Source organism: Cucurbita maxima, unplaced genomic scaffold, assembly GCF_002738345.1.
Source record: "Cucurbita maxima cultivar Rimu unplaced genomic scaffold, Cmax_1.0 Cma_Scf00038, whole genome shotgun sequence".
Classification (NCBI taxonomy): domain Eukaryota; kingdom Viridiplantae; phylum Streptophyta; class Magnoliopsida; order Cucurbitales; family Cucurbitaceae; genus Cucurbita; species Cucurbita maxima.
Genome location: NW_019272054.1, coordinates 1,055,091 through 1,069,932, shown reverse-complemented (window position 1 = coordinate 1,069,932; position 14,842 = coordinate 1,055,091). Strand labels below are relative to the sequence as shown.

At 36.8% G+C, this 14,842-nt stretch overlaps 2 protein-coding genes across 3 annotated transcripts in view; one reads left to right on the top strand and one right to left on the bottom strand.

The window, feature by feature from the left end:
* Positions 1-126: 126 nt before the first annotated feature.
* On the bottom strand, positions 127-8,188 carry LOC111469025 (long chain acyl-CoA synthetase 4-like). Its single transcript, XM_023114238.1, has 19 exons — positions 7,942-8,188; positions 7,080-7,146; positions 6,904-6,999; positions 6,772-6,828; positions 6,634-6,682; positions 5,243-5,319; positions 5,109-5,148; positions 4,940-5,034; positions 3,616-3,783; positions 3,414-3,524; positions 3,247-3,334; positions 2,960-3,026; positions 1,942-2,017; positions 1,727-1,844; positions 1,407-1,652; positions 1,061-1,200; positions 535-717; positions 334-453; positions 127-178 (listed from the first exon to the last, which is right to left on the bottom strand). Exons 1-19 carry the CDS (start codon positions 8,088-8,090, stop codon positions 131-133), a joined length of 1,995 nt encoding a protein of 664 aa, XP_022970006.1. The 5' UTR covers positions 8,091-8,188; the 3' UTR covers positions 127-130.
* A 5,107-nt stretch (positions 8,189-13,295) lies between these two features.
* The window catches only part of LOC111469067 (short-chain dehydrogenase TIC 32, chloroplastic-like), a 3,092-nt gene continuing 1,545 nt past the window's right edge, over positions 13,296-14,842 (top strand). Inside the window, exons 1-5 of one of the 2 annotated variants that reach the window (XM_023114300.1) lie at positions 13,296-13,553; positions 13,619-13,850; positions 13,925-14,004; positions 14,071-14,227; positions 14,644-14,725. In XM_023114300.1, the coding sequence (XP_022970068.1) occupies positions 13,430-13,553; positions 13,619-13,850; positions 13,925-14,004; positions 14,071-14,227; positions 14,644-14,725 (675 nt within the window). In that variant the 5' untranslated portion in view covers positions 13,296-13,429. Of the gene's footprint in view, positions 13,554-13,618; positions 13,851-13,924; positions 14,005-14,070; positions 14,228-14,640; positions 14,726-14,842 lie in introns of both variants that reach the window. The other variant, XM_023114299.1, reaches the window with a different exon arrangement.

Sequence of the window (14,842 nt, the reverse complement as noted above, 5' to 3'; positions counted from 1 at the left end):
TTAAAAAATATTAATTAAACTTTTGAAAATATTTATAAACATCCAAGCAAACCAGAAAAAAAAAGTGGGAAGAGCTGAACTTCCATATAAATATGAATCTTTACATCCTTGCCTTCTTCAATCTTCTTCCTCAGGCAACTGGCTTGTTTCCACCCTTATACATCTCATCGATCTCTTTCTGTCAACAAAGTTCGATTATTAATATTATATATTCCGTTTTAAGTTTGTTTCAAAGTTTCATTATCGTTTTTATAGTTCGATATGAGCTTACAGAGTGCAAAACACTGAAACTATAGAGTGTAAAGTAATACTATGAGTGTTGTCGAGAAAAACCTGATAGTATTTGAGCATTTGTGGTCTCTTCTTTTTAAACGATGGAGTAAGAAGGTCACGCTCTATATCGAACGGAAGGGGATCGAGATGAACCGCTTTGATAACTTCGTAACCTTTTAGCTGCAAAAGCGACCACCACGAATTCAATTCAAGCTACTTTCAACAAGTTCATCATCATGAGAAAAGAGAGAAAAAATTGACCTTTTTTTCTTTGGCAATCTTTGAGACTTGTCCAAGTATATAATCTTTGGCCCTTTTGTCTTCACAAAGAGCATTGAAATCCCCTTTTATTCCATTTTCTTCTGCCCAATGTTCAAGTGCTTGCCTTTGTGGGTTAACAACAGCAACAAGGAAGGACTCAAAGCTATTTCCATATATCCATATCTGCAACAATCCCGATCAAACATTATCGGTCTCACTAAGAACAGTCCAAGTCCAACGCTAATAGACGTCGTCCTTTTTGGGCTTTCTTTTTCGGGCTTCCCCTCAAGGTTTTTAAAATGGGTCTGCTAGAGAGAGATTTCCACACCCTTATAAATATAAGAATGTTTCGTTCTCCTCTCCAACTGATGTGGGATCTCACAATCCACCCCCTTCAGGGCCCAACGTCCTTGCTGGCACTCGTTCCTCTCTAATCGATGTGAGATCTTATAGTTTTGATGCTAAAGTTATGACGACGTCTTTGGACGCCCATGACTCGTTTTCCATTAGGATGTAGAATACATACCATTTCGATGTCGGAAACAAGGCCATAGATCAGCTCTAGATTTTCGACTGCGACATATTCACCTTGGGAAAGTTTGAAGATGTTCTTCTTACGGTCAATGATTTTCAAGCTTCCATCGGGTTGCCATTCGCCAACATCCCCTAATACGATACAGAAAAGAATGTAAGAATCAAACTGTAATAGCTCAAGCTCACCGCTAGTAGATATTGTCCTCTTTGGGCTTCATCTGTCTGCAAGAGAGAGGTTTCCATACCCTTATAAAGAATGTATCGTTCCCCTCTCAAACCGATGTGGGATCTCACATAAACTTTTCATGAGCAATATCGACATGAAAATTAGGCAATACCTGTATGAAACCATCCATCAACCAAGACTTCTGTGGTAAGATCTTCGCGTTTATAGTATCCTGCAAACAATGTATCTCCCTTGATACATACTTCACCTCGAGGTGTGCTAGCGAGCGAATCGTACCCCATCTCGGGCACTGATTCGAGACAGATATCAACATTAGGCACTGGAGGACCTACTGTTCCCAACATTCGCAATTCATTTGGTAGTGTAACAAAAGTTCCACCACAAGTTTCTGTCAAACCTGCAATAGAAATGTATGATATTTGGGCTCTGCTTGCTTTGTTTAGTGGCAATGGAAGTGAAAGGATGACATACCATATCCTTGTAGAACATGAGCACACGATACAACTCGAAAGAAAGTTTCGATATGAGCTGCGAGCGGGGCTGCTCCAGATAAAATGATTCGAACTTTTCCTCCTAATCCCTTCTTCACCTAAACATATCCTTGCAAGAACATGAATGAGTTCTTAAATTTTTTTAGATGATTTTGATTGAAGTGAAGCCTGATGGCTTGTCTTTTGCCCTTTTACCTTGTCAAAGACCAGTTTATCAAAGAGTGTGGCTGCCTGTTCATGTTTTTTCCCCTTCTGCATTTGGTTATATTTGCTGCAAAAGTACACCGATAAAGATATAGATAGAACAACATGGAAGAATTCAAATCTGAGATCCTACGTCGGTTGGAGAGGGGAACGAATGATTTCTTATAAGGGTATGGAAATCTCTCCTAATGGACGCGTTTTAAAACCTTGAGGGGAAGCCCAAAAGGAAAAACTCAAAGAGGAAAATATCTACTAGTAGTAGCCTTGGGCCGTTACAAATGGTATCAGAGCTAGACACTGGGCGGTGTACCAGCGAGGACGATGGGATCCCAAGGGGGGTGGATTGTGAGATCCTACATCGGTTGGAGAGGGGAATGAAGAATTCCTTAAAAGAGTATGGAAACCTCTCTCTAGTGAACGCATTTTAAAACCTTAAGGGGAAACCTGAAAGGGAGAGCCGAAAGAGGATAATATCTACTAGTAGTGGTCTTGGGCCGTTACAAATGGTATCTGAGCCAGACATCAGGCAGTGTGCCAGTGAGAACGCTGGGACCCCAAGGGGGTAGATTGTGAGATCCCATATCGGTTGGAGAAGAGAACGAAGTATTTTCACCAATAAGATACGAAGACTTGCTTATAAGGGTATGAAAACCTCTCCCACAGTGGACGCGTTTTAAAAACTTGAGGGGAAGCTCGAAAGGGAAAACCCAAAGAAGACAATATCTACCAGCAGTGGTCTTGGGCCATTACAAATGGTACCAAAGCCAGACATCGGGCGATGTGCCAACGAGAACGTTGGGACCCCAAGAGGGGTGGATTGTGAGATCCCACATAGGTTGTAGAGGGGAACGAAACATTCCTCATAAGGGTATGAAAACGTCTCCCTATTGGATGCATTTTAAAACCTTGAGGAGAAGCCCAAAGAAGACAATATCTACTCGAAGTAGTGGCCTAGCCATTACATCAAAACAACATAAAAATGAATGATTTAGAGGGAAAATTTACTTACTAGGAGTATGCAAAGTTAAACAACGATCTTTTTAAAAGGCCTCCCGACGATATCTTCTGGTTCAAACCTAAACAATTTCGTTAAACTCGACGTTATCCACCATCTAATAAGCAAAATCTCGACTTACACTAATACTTTTTACACATTGGCTCAACTTTTAGCTCGAAGCTAAGAACAAAGACTATTAATATCGAACGAGGAGGAAACAACATTAAAACGGTTTGTATTCAACACATCTTGCATGATAAATGAGTATCAAACCCAAAAGCAACAGATCATATGCTCACCACCATAAATTCTTTCAAGAACACGAGGAACTGCACAGAAAATAGTTGGTTTCAACTCTCCAATGTCTTCAACTAACAATTTGACATCCTACAAAACTCATGAACATGATATAAGTTCTTCAATTTCTTTGCCTCATAAAGGGAAAGATCAAGATATGAATTCTCACCCCACGCCAGAATCCAATGGAGGCACCATTTAAAATGAACACCTCCTCGATCACCCGGTCGAAGATATGCGCGAGTGGAAGATATGATATGTAAACATCGTTTTCTTGAACCTATAACAAGAACAACGAACATATATGCATCTCGTGAATCAACAAGCTTGAAAATTGAGTTATGTTAGGGAATGGGAAGAGCAGAGATCACCTCTTCCTTAACAGTTGCAAGCAAATGTTTGACACCAGCTATAAGAGCTATAATGGCTTTATTGGATAATAGCACTCCTTTGGGATCACCAGTTGTTCCACTGGTATACATGATAGTGCAAATATCACCTTTCCCTTTCACTGGAAGATCGTATTGTTGGCTATCTCCCTGTTTCCAGTGGTAAAAAACAACATTCTCAGTGAAGAAAAAGGTATGATATTCACTTTTGTTCATAGATGACAGTAAAAGTAGTCCTAAATGATCTAAATTGTCCTTCAAAACAAGAAATTATACTCAAAGTTAATTCTAAAAATTATACTCACAAATCAAACACTAACGTAAATAAACTATTTGTGAGATCCCACATCGATTGGAGAGGGAAAAGACATTGATTGGAGAGGGAAACGAGTGCTAACGAGGACGCTGGGCCCTGAAGGGGTGAATTGTGAGATCCCAAATCGGTTGGAGAGGAGAACGAAGCATTCTTTATAAGGTGTGGAAACCTTTTCGTAGCAGACGCGTTTTAAAAACCTTGAGGGGAAGCTTGAAAGGGAAAGCTCAAAGAGGACAATATCTGCTAGCGGTGGGTTTGGGCTGCTATAAATGGTATTAGAGTCAGATACCGGGCAATGTGCCAACTAGGACACTGAGCCTCGAAGAGGGGTGGATTGTGAGATCCCACATCGATTGGAGAGGGGAATGAGTGTCAACAAGGACGCTAGGCCCTAAAGGTGGGTGGATGGTGAAACCTTACATAGGTTGGGAAGGAGAACGAAACATTCTTTATAAGAGTGTGAAAATCTGTCCCTAGCAGACGCATTTTAAAAACCCGTAAGGGAAGGCCTAAAGAGAACAATATCTGCTAGTGGTTGGCTTGGATTGTTACAAATGGTATCAGAGCCAGACACTGCAATGTGCCAGCAAGGACGCTAAGCCTCGAAGGAGGTGGATTGTGAGATCCCACATCGATTAGAGAGAGAAACTAGTGCCGCGAGGACGCTAGCCCGAAGGGAATAGATTGTGAGATCCCACATCGATTGGAGAGGGGAACGAGTGCTAGCGAGAACACTGGGCCCTGAACGAAGCATTCTTTATAAGGGTATGAAAACCTCTCTCTAGCAGACACGTTTTAAAAATCTTGAAAGAAAGTCCGAAAAGTAAAGCCTAAAACGGACAATATTGACTAACGGTGGGCTTGAGGATGTTACACTATTATTTTTTTAATCACAATCCAAACACAAGAAACACAGTCGAGACCTTACTAGTCCATAGACTGCCAAAAACTGAGAGCTAAATATCCTGTTTATACTTCAATATAACTTACCTTTTGCAGAAACTCTTCCCAAGAATAAATTTCCAAACCAAACTTGTTAACTTCTTCCTTGTGATTATTTGAAACTTTCCCAAAGCTCACAAGTGCTGCATAGCAAAATTAAAATCCTGTTAGACACAGGCCATTTTTGGTGGTGTATGAGAAACGAGCAAGGGCTTACTTTTAAGAACATTAGCTGTGTTGGGAAGTGTTTTCAACAGCTGAATAAGAGAGAGTTGAAAGTTAATATCATAAACAGTTAACTTGAAACTAGATGGCTCTTAATTAGGTGCAAAAGAAAAAATGGCTATGAACCTCTGGGATCTTCCTCTCTTCTACAAAAGCAATGGAAGTCTCTGCATGGCATATTATGAATTCTATGGCACCAGCACCTGAAACATATTACAATTCGTTCAAACCCGAAAAACTTGAGAGTTAGGGTCGTCGATTGTTTTTTGATCCGTTTTCTTACTTATAAACTTTTGAACGTTTTATTTTAGTCCCCAAATATTGCATATATTTTGTAATAGCCCAAGTCCACCGCTAGCAGATATTGTCCTCTTTGGGAGAGGTTTCCACACCCTTATAAGGAATGCTTCATACCTCTCTCTAAGAGATGTGGGATCTCACAATCCACCCCCTTTGGGGCCCAGTGTCCTCGCTGGGCACACTGCCTGATGTTTGGCTCTAATAAGTCCACTACTAACTGATATTGTCCTCTTTAGGCTTTTTCTTCTAGGCTTCCCCTCAAGGTTTTAAAATGCGTCCACTGGGGAGAGGTTTCCACACCCTTGTAAGGAATGCTTCGTTCCCCTCTCCAACCGATGTGGGATCTCACAATCCACCCCCCTTAGAGGCCAGTGTCCTTGCTAGCACACCACCCAATGTCTGACTCTGATACCATTTGTAACAACCCAAGTTCACCGCTAGCAGATATTGTCCTCTTTGGGTTTTCCCTTTTGGGCTTCCCCTCAAGGTTTGAAAACGCGTTTACTAGGGAGAGGTTTCTACACCTTTATGAGCAATTCTTCAAACTCCTCTCCAATTGATGTGGGATCTCACAATCCACCCCCTTAGGGCCCATTGTCCTTGCTGGCACACCCCTCTGTGACTGGCTCTGATACCATTTGTAACAGCCTAAGTTCACCGCTAGCCGATATTATCCTCTTTGGGCTTCCTGCTAGCACAGCACCCGATGTATGGCTCTGATACCATTTATAACAGCTCAAGTCCACCGTTAGCAAATATAGTTTTCTTTGGGTTTCCCCTCAAGGTTTTAAAACGTGTCCACTAGGGAGAGGTTTCCACACCCTTATAAGGAATGCTTCGTTCCCCTCTCCAACCGATGTAGGATTTCACAATCCACCCCCTTGGGGGCCAGCGTCCTCGTTGGCACACCACCCGGTGTCTGTCTTTGATACCATTTATAACAACCCAAGTCCACTACTAAGAAATATTGTCCTCTTTGGGCTTTCCCTTCCGAGCTTCCCCTCAAGGTTTTAAAACGCGTCCACTAGAGAGAGGTTTCCACACCCTTATGAGGAATGCATCGTTCCCCTCTCCAACCGATATGGGATCTCACAAATATTGACTTAATCCTTATTACTTTTCTTCGTACGAAAACTTGCACCTAACCAACTACATGTAGAAATGAACAAAACCATCAAGGACTAAAAGGTGTGTTTTCAATATAAAAAGACATATACCTAAAGTATCATATAAAGGAACACAATAAAGCCCATGAGCATTGCAAGCCTGCAAGCAAAAAAGTCACCAAATAGAATCTTACATCAATTTATACAACTAAGAATGAACTGAGGAAGGATATGATGCATTAATCATACCTCCATGCTAATGATCCACTCAGGACAATTGGCACCGTAAATTCCACATTTTTCACCCTACAAACTCAGTAAAACATGTCACAAATTTACTCTCAGAGCATTCTACAAACACAAAAATCTTCAAGAACTTACTGGTCCATAACCCAGGCTGCGCATTGCGTTTCCAATTTTCAACACCAATTCATAGACTTGTTGGTAAGTTAGCCACTCATATTCACCAGCTTTAGCCTGCAGATGCACATAATCCACCATAAAGTTTTACCCCTCTTCAGTTCAATGCCAAAGCAACTTATTTATCAGTAACTTACTGGATTTCCTTCGACTATTTTCCGATGCCCAAGCATCCGATTTCCGGGATTTTTCTCCACAGACATTCTGCATCAAGCATTATGGTCACAAGTGTTTGATCTACGAGGTCGATTTGTGTAGTTTGGAGTTGTAAAGTCAAGTCTATATTTGGTTACAACATACAAGGTTAAGGGATATTTCGTTCCCCTCTCCAACCGGTGTGGGATTTCACAATCCACCTTCCTTGGGGGCCAGCATTCTCGCGGCACCCTAACAGATATTGTTTGCTTTGATCCGTTATGTATCGCCGTCAGTCTTATGGTTTGAAACGCGTCTATTAGGGAGATATTTTCACACCCTTATAAGGAATGTTTCGTTCCCCTCTCCAACCGACGTGGGATCTCACAATCCACCCCCACCCACCTTAGGGGTAGCCTAAAGTCCTCGCTAGGACACCACCCAGTGTTTGACTTTGAAACCATTTGTAATAACTCAAGTCTGTCATTAACATATATTGTCATTTTCGGGTTTTCCCTTTTGTGCTTCTGCTCAAGGTATGAAAACAGGTGGAATGTTTCGTTACCTCTCCAACAGGTGGGATCGTTACCCCCCTTAGGGCCTAAAGTTCTTGCTGGCATACCACCCGGTTTCTGACTTTGATACAAGCCTACCACTAGCCAATATTGTCTATTATGAACTTTCCCAACGGGTCTATTAGGGAGAGGTTTCCACACACTTATGTTTTGTTCTCCTCTCCAATCATTATAGGATCTCACAATCCACCCCTTGGAAACCCAGCATCCTCGCTGGCACAACACCTCATGTCTGGCTTGGGGCTTCTCATCCATCAAAAAAGACTAACAAACGAGAAAAACTACATACCTAAATATATCCCAGCAGGTTTCCAAGCCTTGAACCGACGGAGGAAACCCATCTTTAGCAAAAATACTCCGGTAAACTGGCCCGACCGACGGCCGTCCGGCGGCGGCTTCCTTACCCTCCTCCACCTGAAATAGATACTTCCCCTGCATTTTTCTTCCTCTTCTGAAACTTCAACAAGTTCCCAAAATCTGAGAACTTTATTAGGGAAGATTTCAAATGTTGAGACAACTTGAGCAAGAAGCCACCATTATTTGACTGAAAAATATTCAAAGCAAAAGCTTGAAGATAAGTCCGTTTACTTTGACTCTCAGAGGCAAGGCTGGCCATGACTTCATTTTTGATGTTGATATTGATTTCATGAAGGAAGATTTTGACTTCTGAAAATGACAAATAATTGCAAAATTTTTGTTTATTTTTTTATTGCTTCATGAAAACGGGAACCTTTTTTGACCGTACGATTTGTTTGACATTGTACCGTTGGTACCGCAAGATCAATTTTTTAAAAAAACGACCACTCTTCTATAATTACATTGTTTATGTTTTTTATTTAGTTGTGAACATTATCTTAATTCTCGTTATTATCTTATTTAAGTCAACTCATATTTTCTAATCACCATAATTAAAAATAAAAAAACTAAATAAATAAAATTATCCTGTAATTTATTTAAAAAATAATCTTAAATTTTTTAAAGTTTCAATTTTTTTACCATTAATCCATAAATATCATAGGTTATCTCCAATTTTTACCCTTATTAAAATTATTTTTGAAAATTTAAAGGACAAGTAGGTTTTTTTGTTAAAAAATATTTTTAATTATTAACCGTTTCTATCCAAAATTAATATGGGCCTAATCTTGGGTCTAACCCATGCTTCATTGGGCTCAGTGGGCTAACCCAATGATAGATATTTATGCGAATATGATGGTTATAACCGAAAAGAATTTATGTTTGGCTGGTATCTTATGTTGGACAACATTCTGATTTTAGGAACCATGTGAGTGAGAACAAAATATGTTGAAATGATTCAGGTTGGTCTGTGAGGATAATTTCATCTTTACAGGCATTTCGAGACAAGCAAGTAACGTAGTTACAGTCACATGAGATGCAGAAGAATACTAAAGTCATCCGGTTTCAAATTCGAGTCTCAAATCTCGGTATGGAGCATTATACCTCAAACGTTTATAATGAGAATGAATCTATACTAAATGTAGTGTTCATTAAAGAGGATTATGAACGTTTTGAACTCTTTAGCTATATTCATCTGTTGTTAAACTAGAGAGAAAAAATGTCGCTCGAGTTTTTAATTTTGTATTTCACAATACTTTAATAACAAATTAAATATTATTTTAAAAAAAATGATGCAATGGTGATGCAAATGAAACTCAAGTGGGACAATTTCCATAAAGAACAGGAAAAAAAATCCTTCAAATTAAAATTTATTTTGTTTGTATTCATATCATCTTCCATTGCAATCAAATAATTATTATTGACATTTCACAACATTATTATTTATAAATCAAATAATTAAAAGAGAATATTAATTAATTAAATCATAAATAAGATTCATGGGATTGTAATTCAATAATTTAGAGGAGGGACCCTTCACAGATTCTTAGCCTCCCCCACATAAAATGTATACTTAGTGCCAATTATAACCTATGCTTTTCAGATTAATATATGAAAACAACTGACTATGTTTAATTAAATATGTTTATTGTCGAGAACTCGGGAAAAAAGTGTTGAAACTTAGCGGTTAAGATACTTTCCTACAACATGACCACGTTACATTACAAACTCGATTTGAAGACGGTTCCCATAAACCAACCTAGGTTCTTTTAGCATGTTTTTAAGGATAACCGATAGAGGATTACTCTAACCTAAACATGTTTCACATTGTGGTTCTTATGATTTAGTAATTAAAAAGAAAATTGCATCTTGTTTTTCAACGACTCGATCGTAGAAATTTCAAAGTTAAGCTTGCATAACTTGGTGTAATTATACGATGAGGGACCTTTCCCTCTAAGCCGAGGTTTAGGAGAAAAGCCCATTAATTCCCACCCAAAAAGGGAAGGACTTTTCCCTCTAAGGTAGGAAAATCATGATCGGGATAGCAGACCCAATCTCCTCCCGGATTAGATTAAGATTAGTCAAAGATATTTGGTTAATTAATCACCCAAATAATGAGGGATTAATGATGGTAGCTTTGGGATTCCATGGGCTGTATCCATATCTTAGAGACCAATCACAATCCATTACTAAATTAATATATTTTTCTTGTAAATTAAGGCGTGGTTAATTAATTAGTCTTAATACTGGTTAATTATTCAACTCTCATAATCATATATATAATTTCTTGATTAGAAAGTTGATAGGTTGCTAATCATTTCATATTAAAAAAAAAAATTAAATTGATAGGTAATTATTGTTAATAAATTATAAACCTTCGTTTTTTTATATTGGAGTTTCAGTGTAGTAGATGAATACTATGTGCCAATGGTTCGTAGATTCGAAGTTAAATTTTTTGAGTTAGTTCAAACTAGATGTCAATAATAGCTCATCTGTATTCTAAAGTACGGGTCAAGTTTATTGACGATCGCCTTGTTAGCCTTTTTATCTTTGAATCTCACATCATAAACAACTTTCGAAAAAGTTGAAGCGGTATGAATTATGACTCAATCTATACGTTTGGAGTTTAAACGAGTAACACGTGGCATTCAGCTGGATAAGGTTGTACCAATACATGACGAACAATAGATAATTATATCATAGCCCAGTGGAGAATAGGGTCCCCTCATTAGGGCACGGGTTTGTGAGGGAAGTGCTCCAAAAAGCTGAATATTTTTCTTTTTTTAATTCCAATTTTTAGTTTACTATAAAAAAGAAAATAAATAAATAGTTTTTTTTTTTTTTAAAAAAAAGAGACCCTACCCCTCCACCCAATTCCTTTTCTTTATCCGAAAAAGAAAATATTAATAATTAAAAATAATAATAATCGGACAACCAACCCAATATTTCAAGTTAGACCAAAAGATTTCTTCAACTTAACTCAAGTATATTCATATACACTACTACTTCTAGATTCTAGATCCCTTCGCACGGTATCTATGTTGGGATGTTGGACATAGTGTCATATGAACAAAACAACCTTCTTCAAAAGACAAGACTGGAATGGAGGAATATAGTCAATATTTTATTGGGATAAACTCGAGCCAAAAATAGTTTTTTTTATTTATTATTATTTAAGGATCATGTATTTACAAATAACACCCTGACAATTTTGGATTTTAGCAAGGAAGCCCTAATAAAGTGAAATAAATAACGAAAGCTACTAAGACATGCGACATGTGACATGTTGCAATTAATAATTCATCCTTAGCTCTTCGATTTTTTTTATTTCAATAATATCATATAATAATGAAAATTTCAACCATTTAAAGATTTGAAAATAATTTATTTTCTTAATGTTAAAAAATAATATAATTATACGTAGATTTTTATTTTTATTTTTTTAAGAATCTAATAAGGTCCATATATATGATATCAAACTTAAAAAGACCTATCGATATCGATATCAATATTTTTCAATCATAGAACAATAATGAATGCAAGTAGACTGGACAATCGAAACAGTTTTAATAAATAAATAAAAAAATATATAGATTTTAAAGTAAAAAAATAAACTTTTTTATTTTTATAAATGATTGAAGGAGACCTGTTGGTAATTTACAATATTAATTATATGGGAGAAAAAACTATATAAAAATAGAATATATATCATTAGTTATTACATTTTATATTTTTAAAATTCGTAATATGACTTGATGGATTTGCCAAGTAAGAAATTTATTTTTATTTTTTAAATTTTTATTGGAATGGCAAATATTGAATATAACTAAAATTTAAAAGATGCCTTTTTTTGACGATTAATGATTAGCCAGCTGCCATTTTCCTTCTCTCGGTATGTAGTTTTACGGAATCGAGGCCGTGGATTTGACCCTTCCAGCCGATCCATTGCAAACAAACCCTCACGTGCACTCGCCTCCAGACTTGTCACTCTACGACTTTTTGCACCCTTTAAATTAATCGCCGACTCCTCGTTCACCAATCAACCTCTCATAATTCTCAATAATTAATTAATTATTCCCTTTATGTACTTAGGTGTTATGCTAACTATAGAACTTGGTTTAAATTTTATTTAATAATATTTATAAAATTTGGAAAAATAGATTAATGAAAGTATGTTGGATGAAAGTCCCACATCGACTAATTTATAGAATGATCATGAGTTTATAATCAAGGAATACTATCTCCATTGGTATGAAACATTTTGAGGGAAGTCCATGGCAAATCCATGAGATTTTATACTCAAAATGGTTGGACGAAAGTCCCACATCTATTCGAGTTGCTCGTGTCACCAACCTGAAATTTTATGTTTTTTCGAACTCAACCCATGTACACCATACAAGTTGATGGATAAAATATGATTAATATCTACTTTTACGAAACAAATCCTTTTTATCTTTTATCGAACGTGGATGGAAAAGTTATTGCACATCTTTAAATCTATGGTTTTAGAATGGAAATTATTTATAATGTCCCTTGCTCGCTGCTTTTTCTTTAATGGTCAATCAAGGTGGGATTCATTTATAAAGTAACCATAAATAAATAAATAAATAAATTTAAAGAGAGAGAGAGAGAGAGAACTAACAGCCTTTATCAGGTCAAATTGACTTGGAACGTCGTCGTTTCTAGCTAGATATGCCCAAAAAAGCTCTTCAGATTTCCAATATTAAAAAATTAAAAAAAGCCAGAAAGGAAGTGGCCATCTGTCACCTTTCATAATTCCTCATTTAATTAAAAGCTATAAATCCCAATTTTAAAAAATTTTAAAAAATTAATTGTTTTTTTTTTTTAATTTTTATATACAAAAATCAATTTTAGTGTTATTTTTTTTCCAAATAAATATATTTCTATTTCCAAATACCGAAGTTGATTCTGTGGTTCATAAAGTTGTTGAATTTAGCCTACTTTAGTATAATTTATAAAATTCGAATTACTTTTTTATTTTATTTTTTACAATAAAATTCCAATTTTATGAACCATTTTTTAAAATATTGGTAATTTGAGTGAATATTTACAAAAGAAATTTATCTATTTCAATTTTCAATCCACATTTATTTTTTATTCGGACAAAATTTTCTCAATTTCTTAATATGATTTTTATTAAAGAAATTGAAAAAATTATAAATAAAAAAATAATATAATATTTAAAGATAAATTTTAAAAAATTTAAATTTAAATATTACCATTTTCTCTCTCTCCTGAAATGACAAATATGTTATATGCACCCTTTCTCTCTCCTCCCCCGTTATAAACTCTGGTTCGAAAGCCCATTTCAATCCTCTGCCTTCTGAAATTGACAGATGAAGAGCGGCGTGGCCTGCGATTTCTGACACTTTTACACCCCAAAAACCACCACCACCTCCAATATGCTCCATTCCATCAAGTACCTCGCCGGCTCCCCTGGCCCCTCCGGCTTCGGCTCCAAATCCTCCGCCGAACACGTCACCGCCTCCGCCCTCCACCTCCCTTCCATCACCGCCATCATCACCGGTAAACTCAACTCAAACCTCCTCTGTTACTCATATCGTCTGTTATATAATCTCTTCTTTTTACAGGCGCAACGTCGGGGATTGGCGCGGAGACGGCGCGGGTTCTTGCGAAACGCGGAGCTCGGTTAATCCTCCCGTCGCGGAACCTGAAGGCGGCCGAGGAAGCCAAGGCGCGGATCGAAGCTGAATGCTCTGGTTCCGAAATCATCGCCATGGCTCTGGATTTAAGCTCTCTGGCCTCCGTTAGAACCTTCGTTGCCCAATTTGAATCGCTGAATCTCCCGCTTAATCTCCTCATGTAAATCCCTGAAGAATCCATTAATTTCTGTTTTCCTCTGTCAATTGGAATTTTAATTTTTTTTAAATTTTCAGAAACAACGCCGGGAAATTCTCTCACGAGCACGCGATTTCGGAGGACGGGATCGAGATGACCTTCGCCACTAATTATTTGGGTAATTAATTTTTTTTTAAATAATTATAATTAGAAATGGCGTATTAATGTTGTGAAATGTTTTCAGGTCATTTTTTATTGACCAAATTGTTGGTGAATACGATGGTGGAGACGGCGAAGGCGACGGGGATTCAGGGGCGGATTGTGAACGTGTCGTCGAGCATTCACGGCTGGTTCTCCGGCGACATTATCAAATATCTCGGCCAGATAAGCCGAAATAAATGGTAAATTTAATATTTAAAAAGGGTTTTCTTTTAATTTGTTTATTAATTTACAAATTTATCATACACACAATTAAAATTTCGAAATTTTAGGACATAAAATTTAATAAACATAGTATTAATTTAATATAATAATAATTTAATATAAAAAGGGTTTTCTTTTTTTTTATTTTTCCTACGTTTATTGAAAACTATCCATTTTGTATGAATTCACATATTCACGCACACAAAATAAAAAATAAAAAATTTAGGACATTAAATTCAAATTTATATATAACAAATCAATTAATATAAAAAATTTTAGTTTTAAAATTTATTAAAAATGAATAAAAATGGTATTTAATTTAATATAATAATAATAATTTTTTTCGAGTTTTACCGTAATTCTAAAACAGTTACCGTGGGTGAATTTCCAGCAGGAATTACGATGCGACACGTGCGTACGCGCTCTCTAAGCTTGCGAACGTTCTGCACACCCACGAACTTGCTCGCAGATTGAAGGTTCTTTACATTTATAGTATTCCTTAAATACCCCACTCTTTCTTCTTTATTATAGGGTTTAATTCGTCTTTTCCTACTCAGCTTTGACTCTTTTTTTTTTTTTTTTTTTTTTTTTTT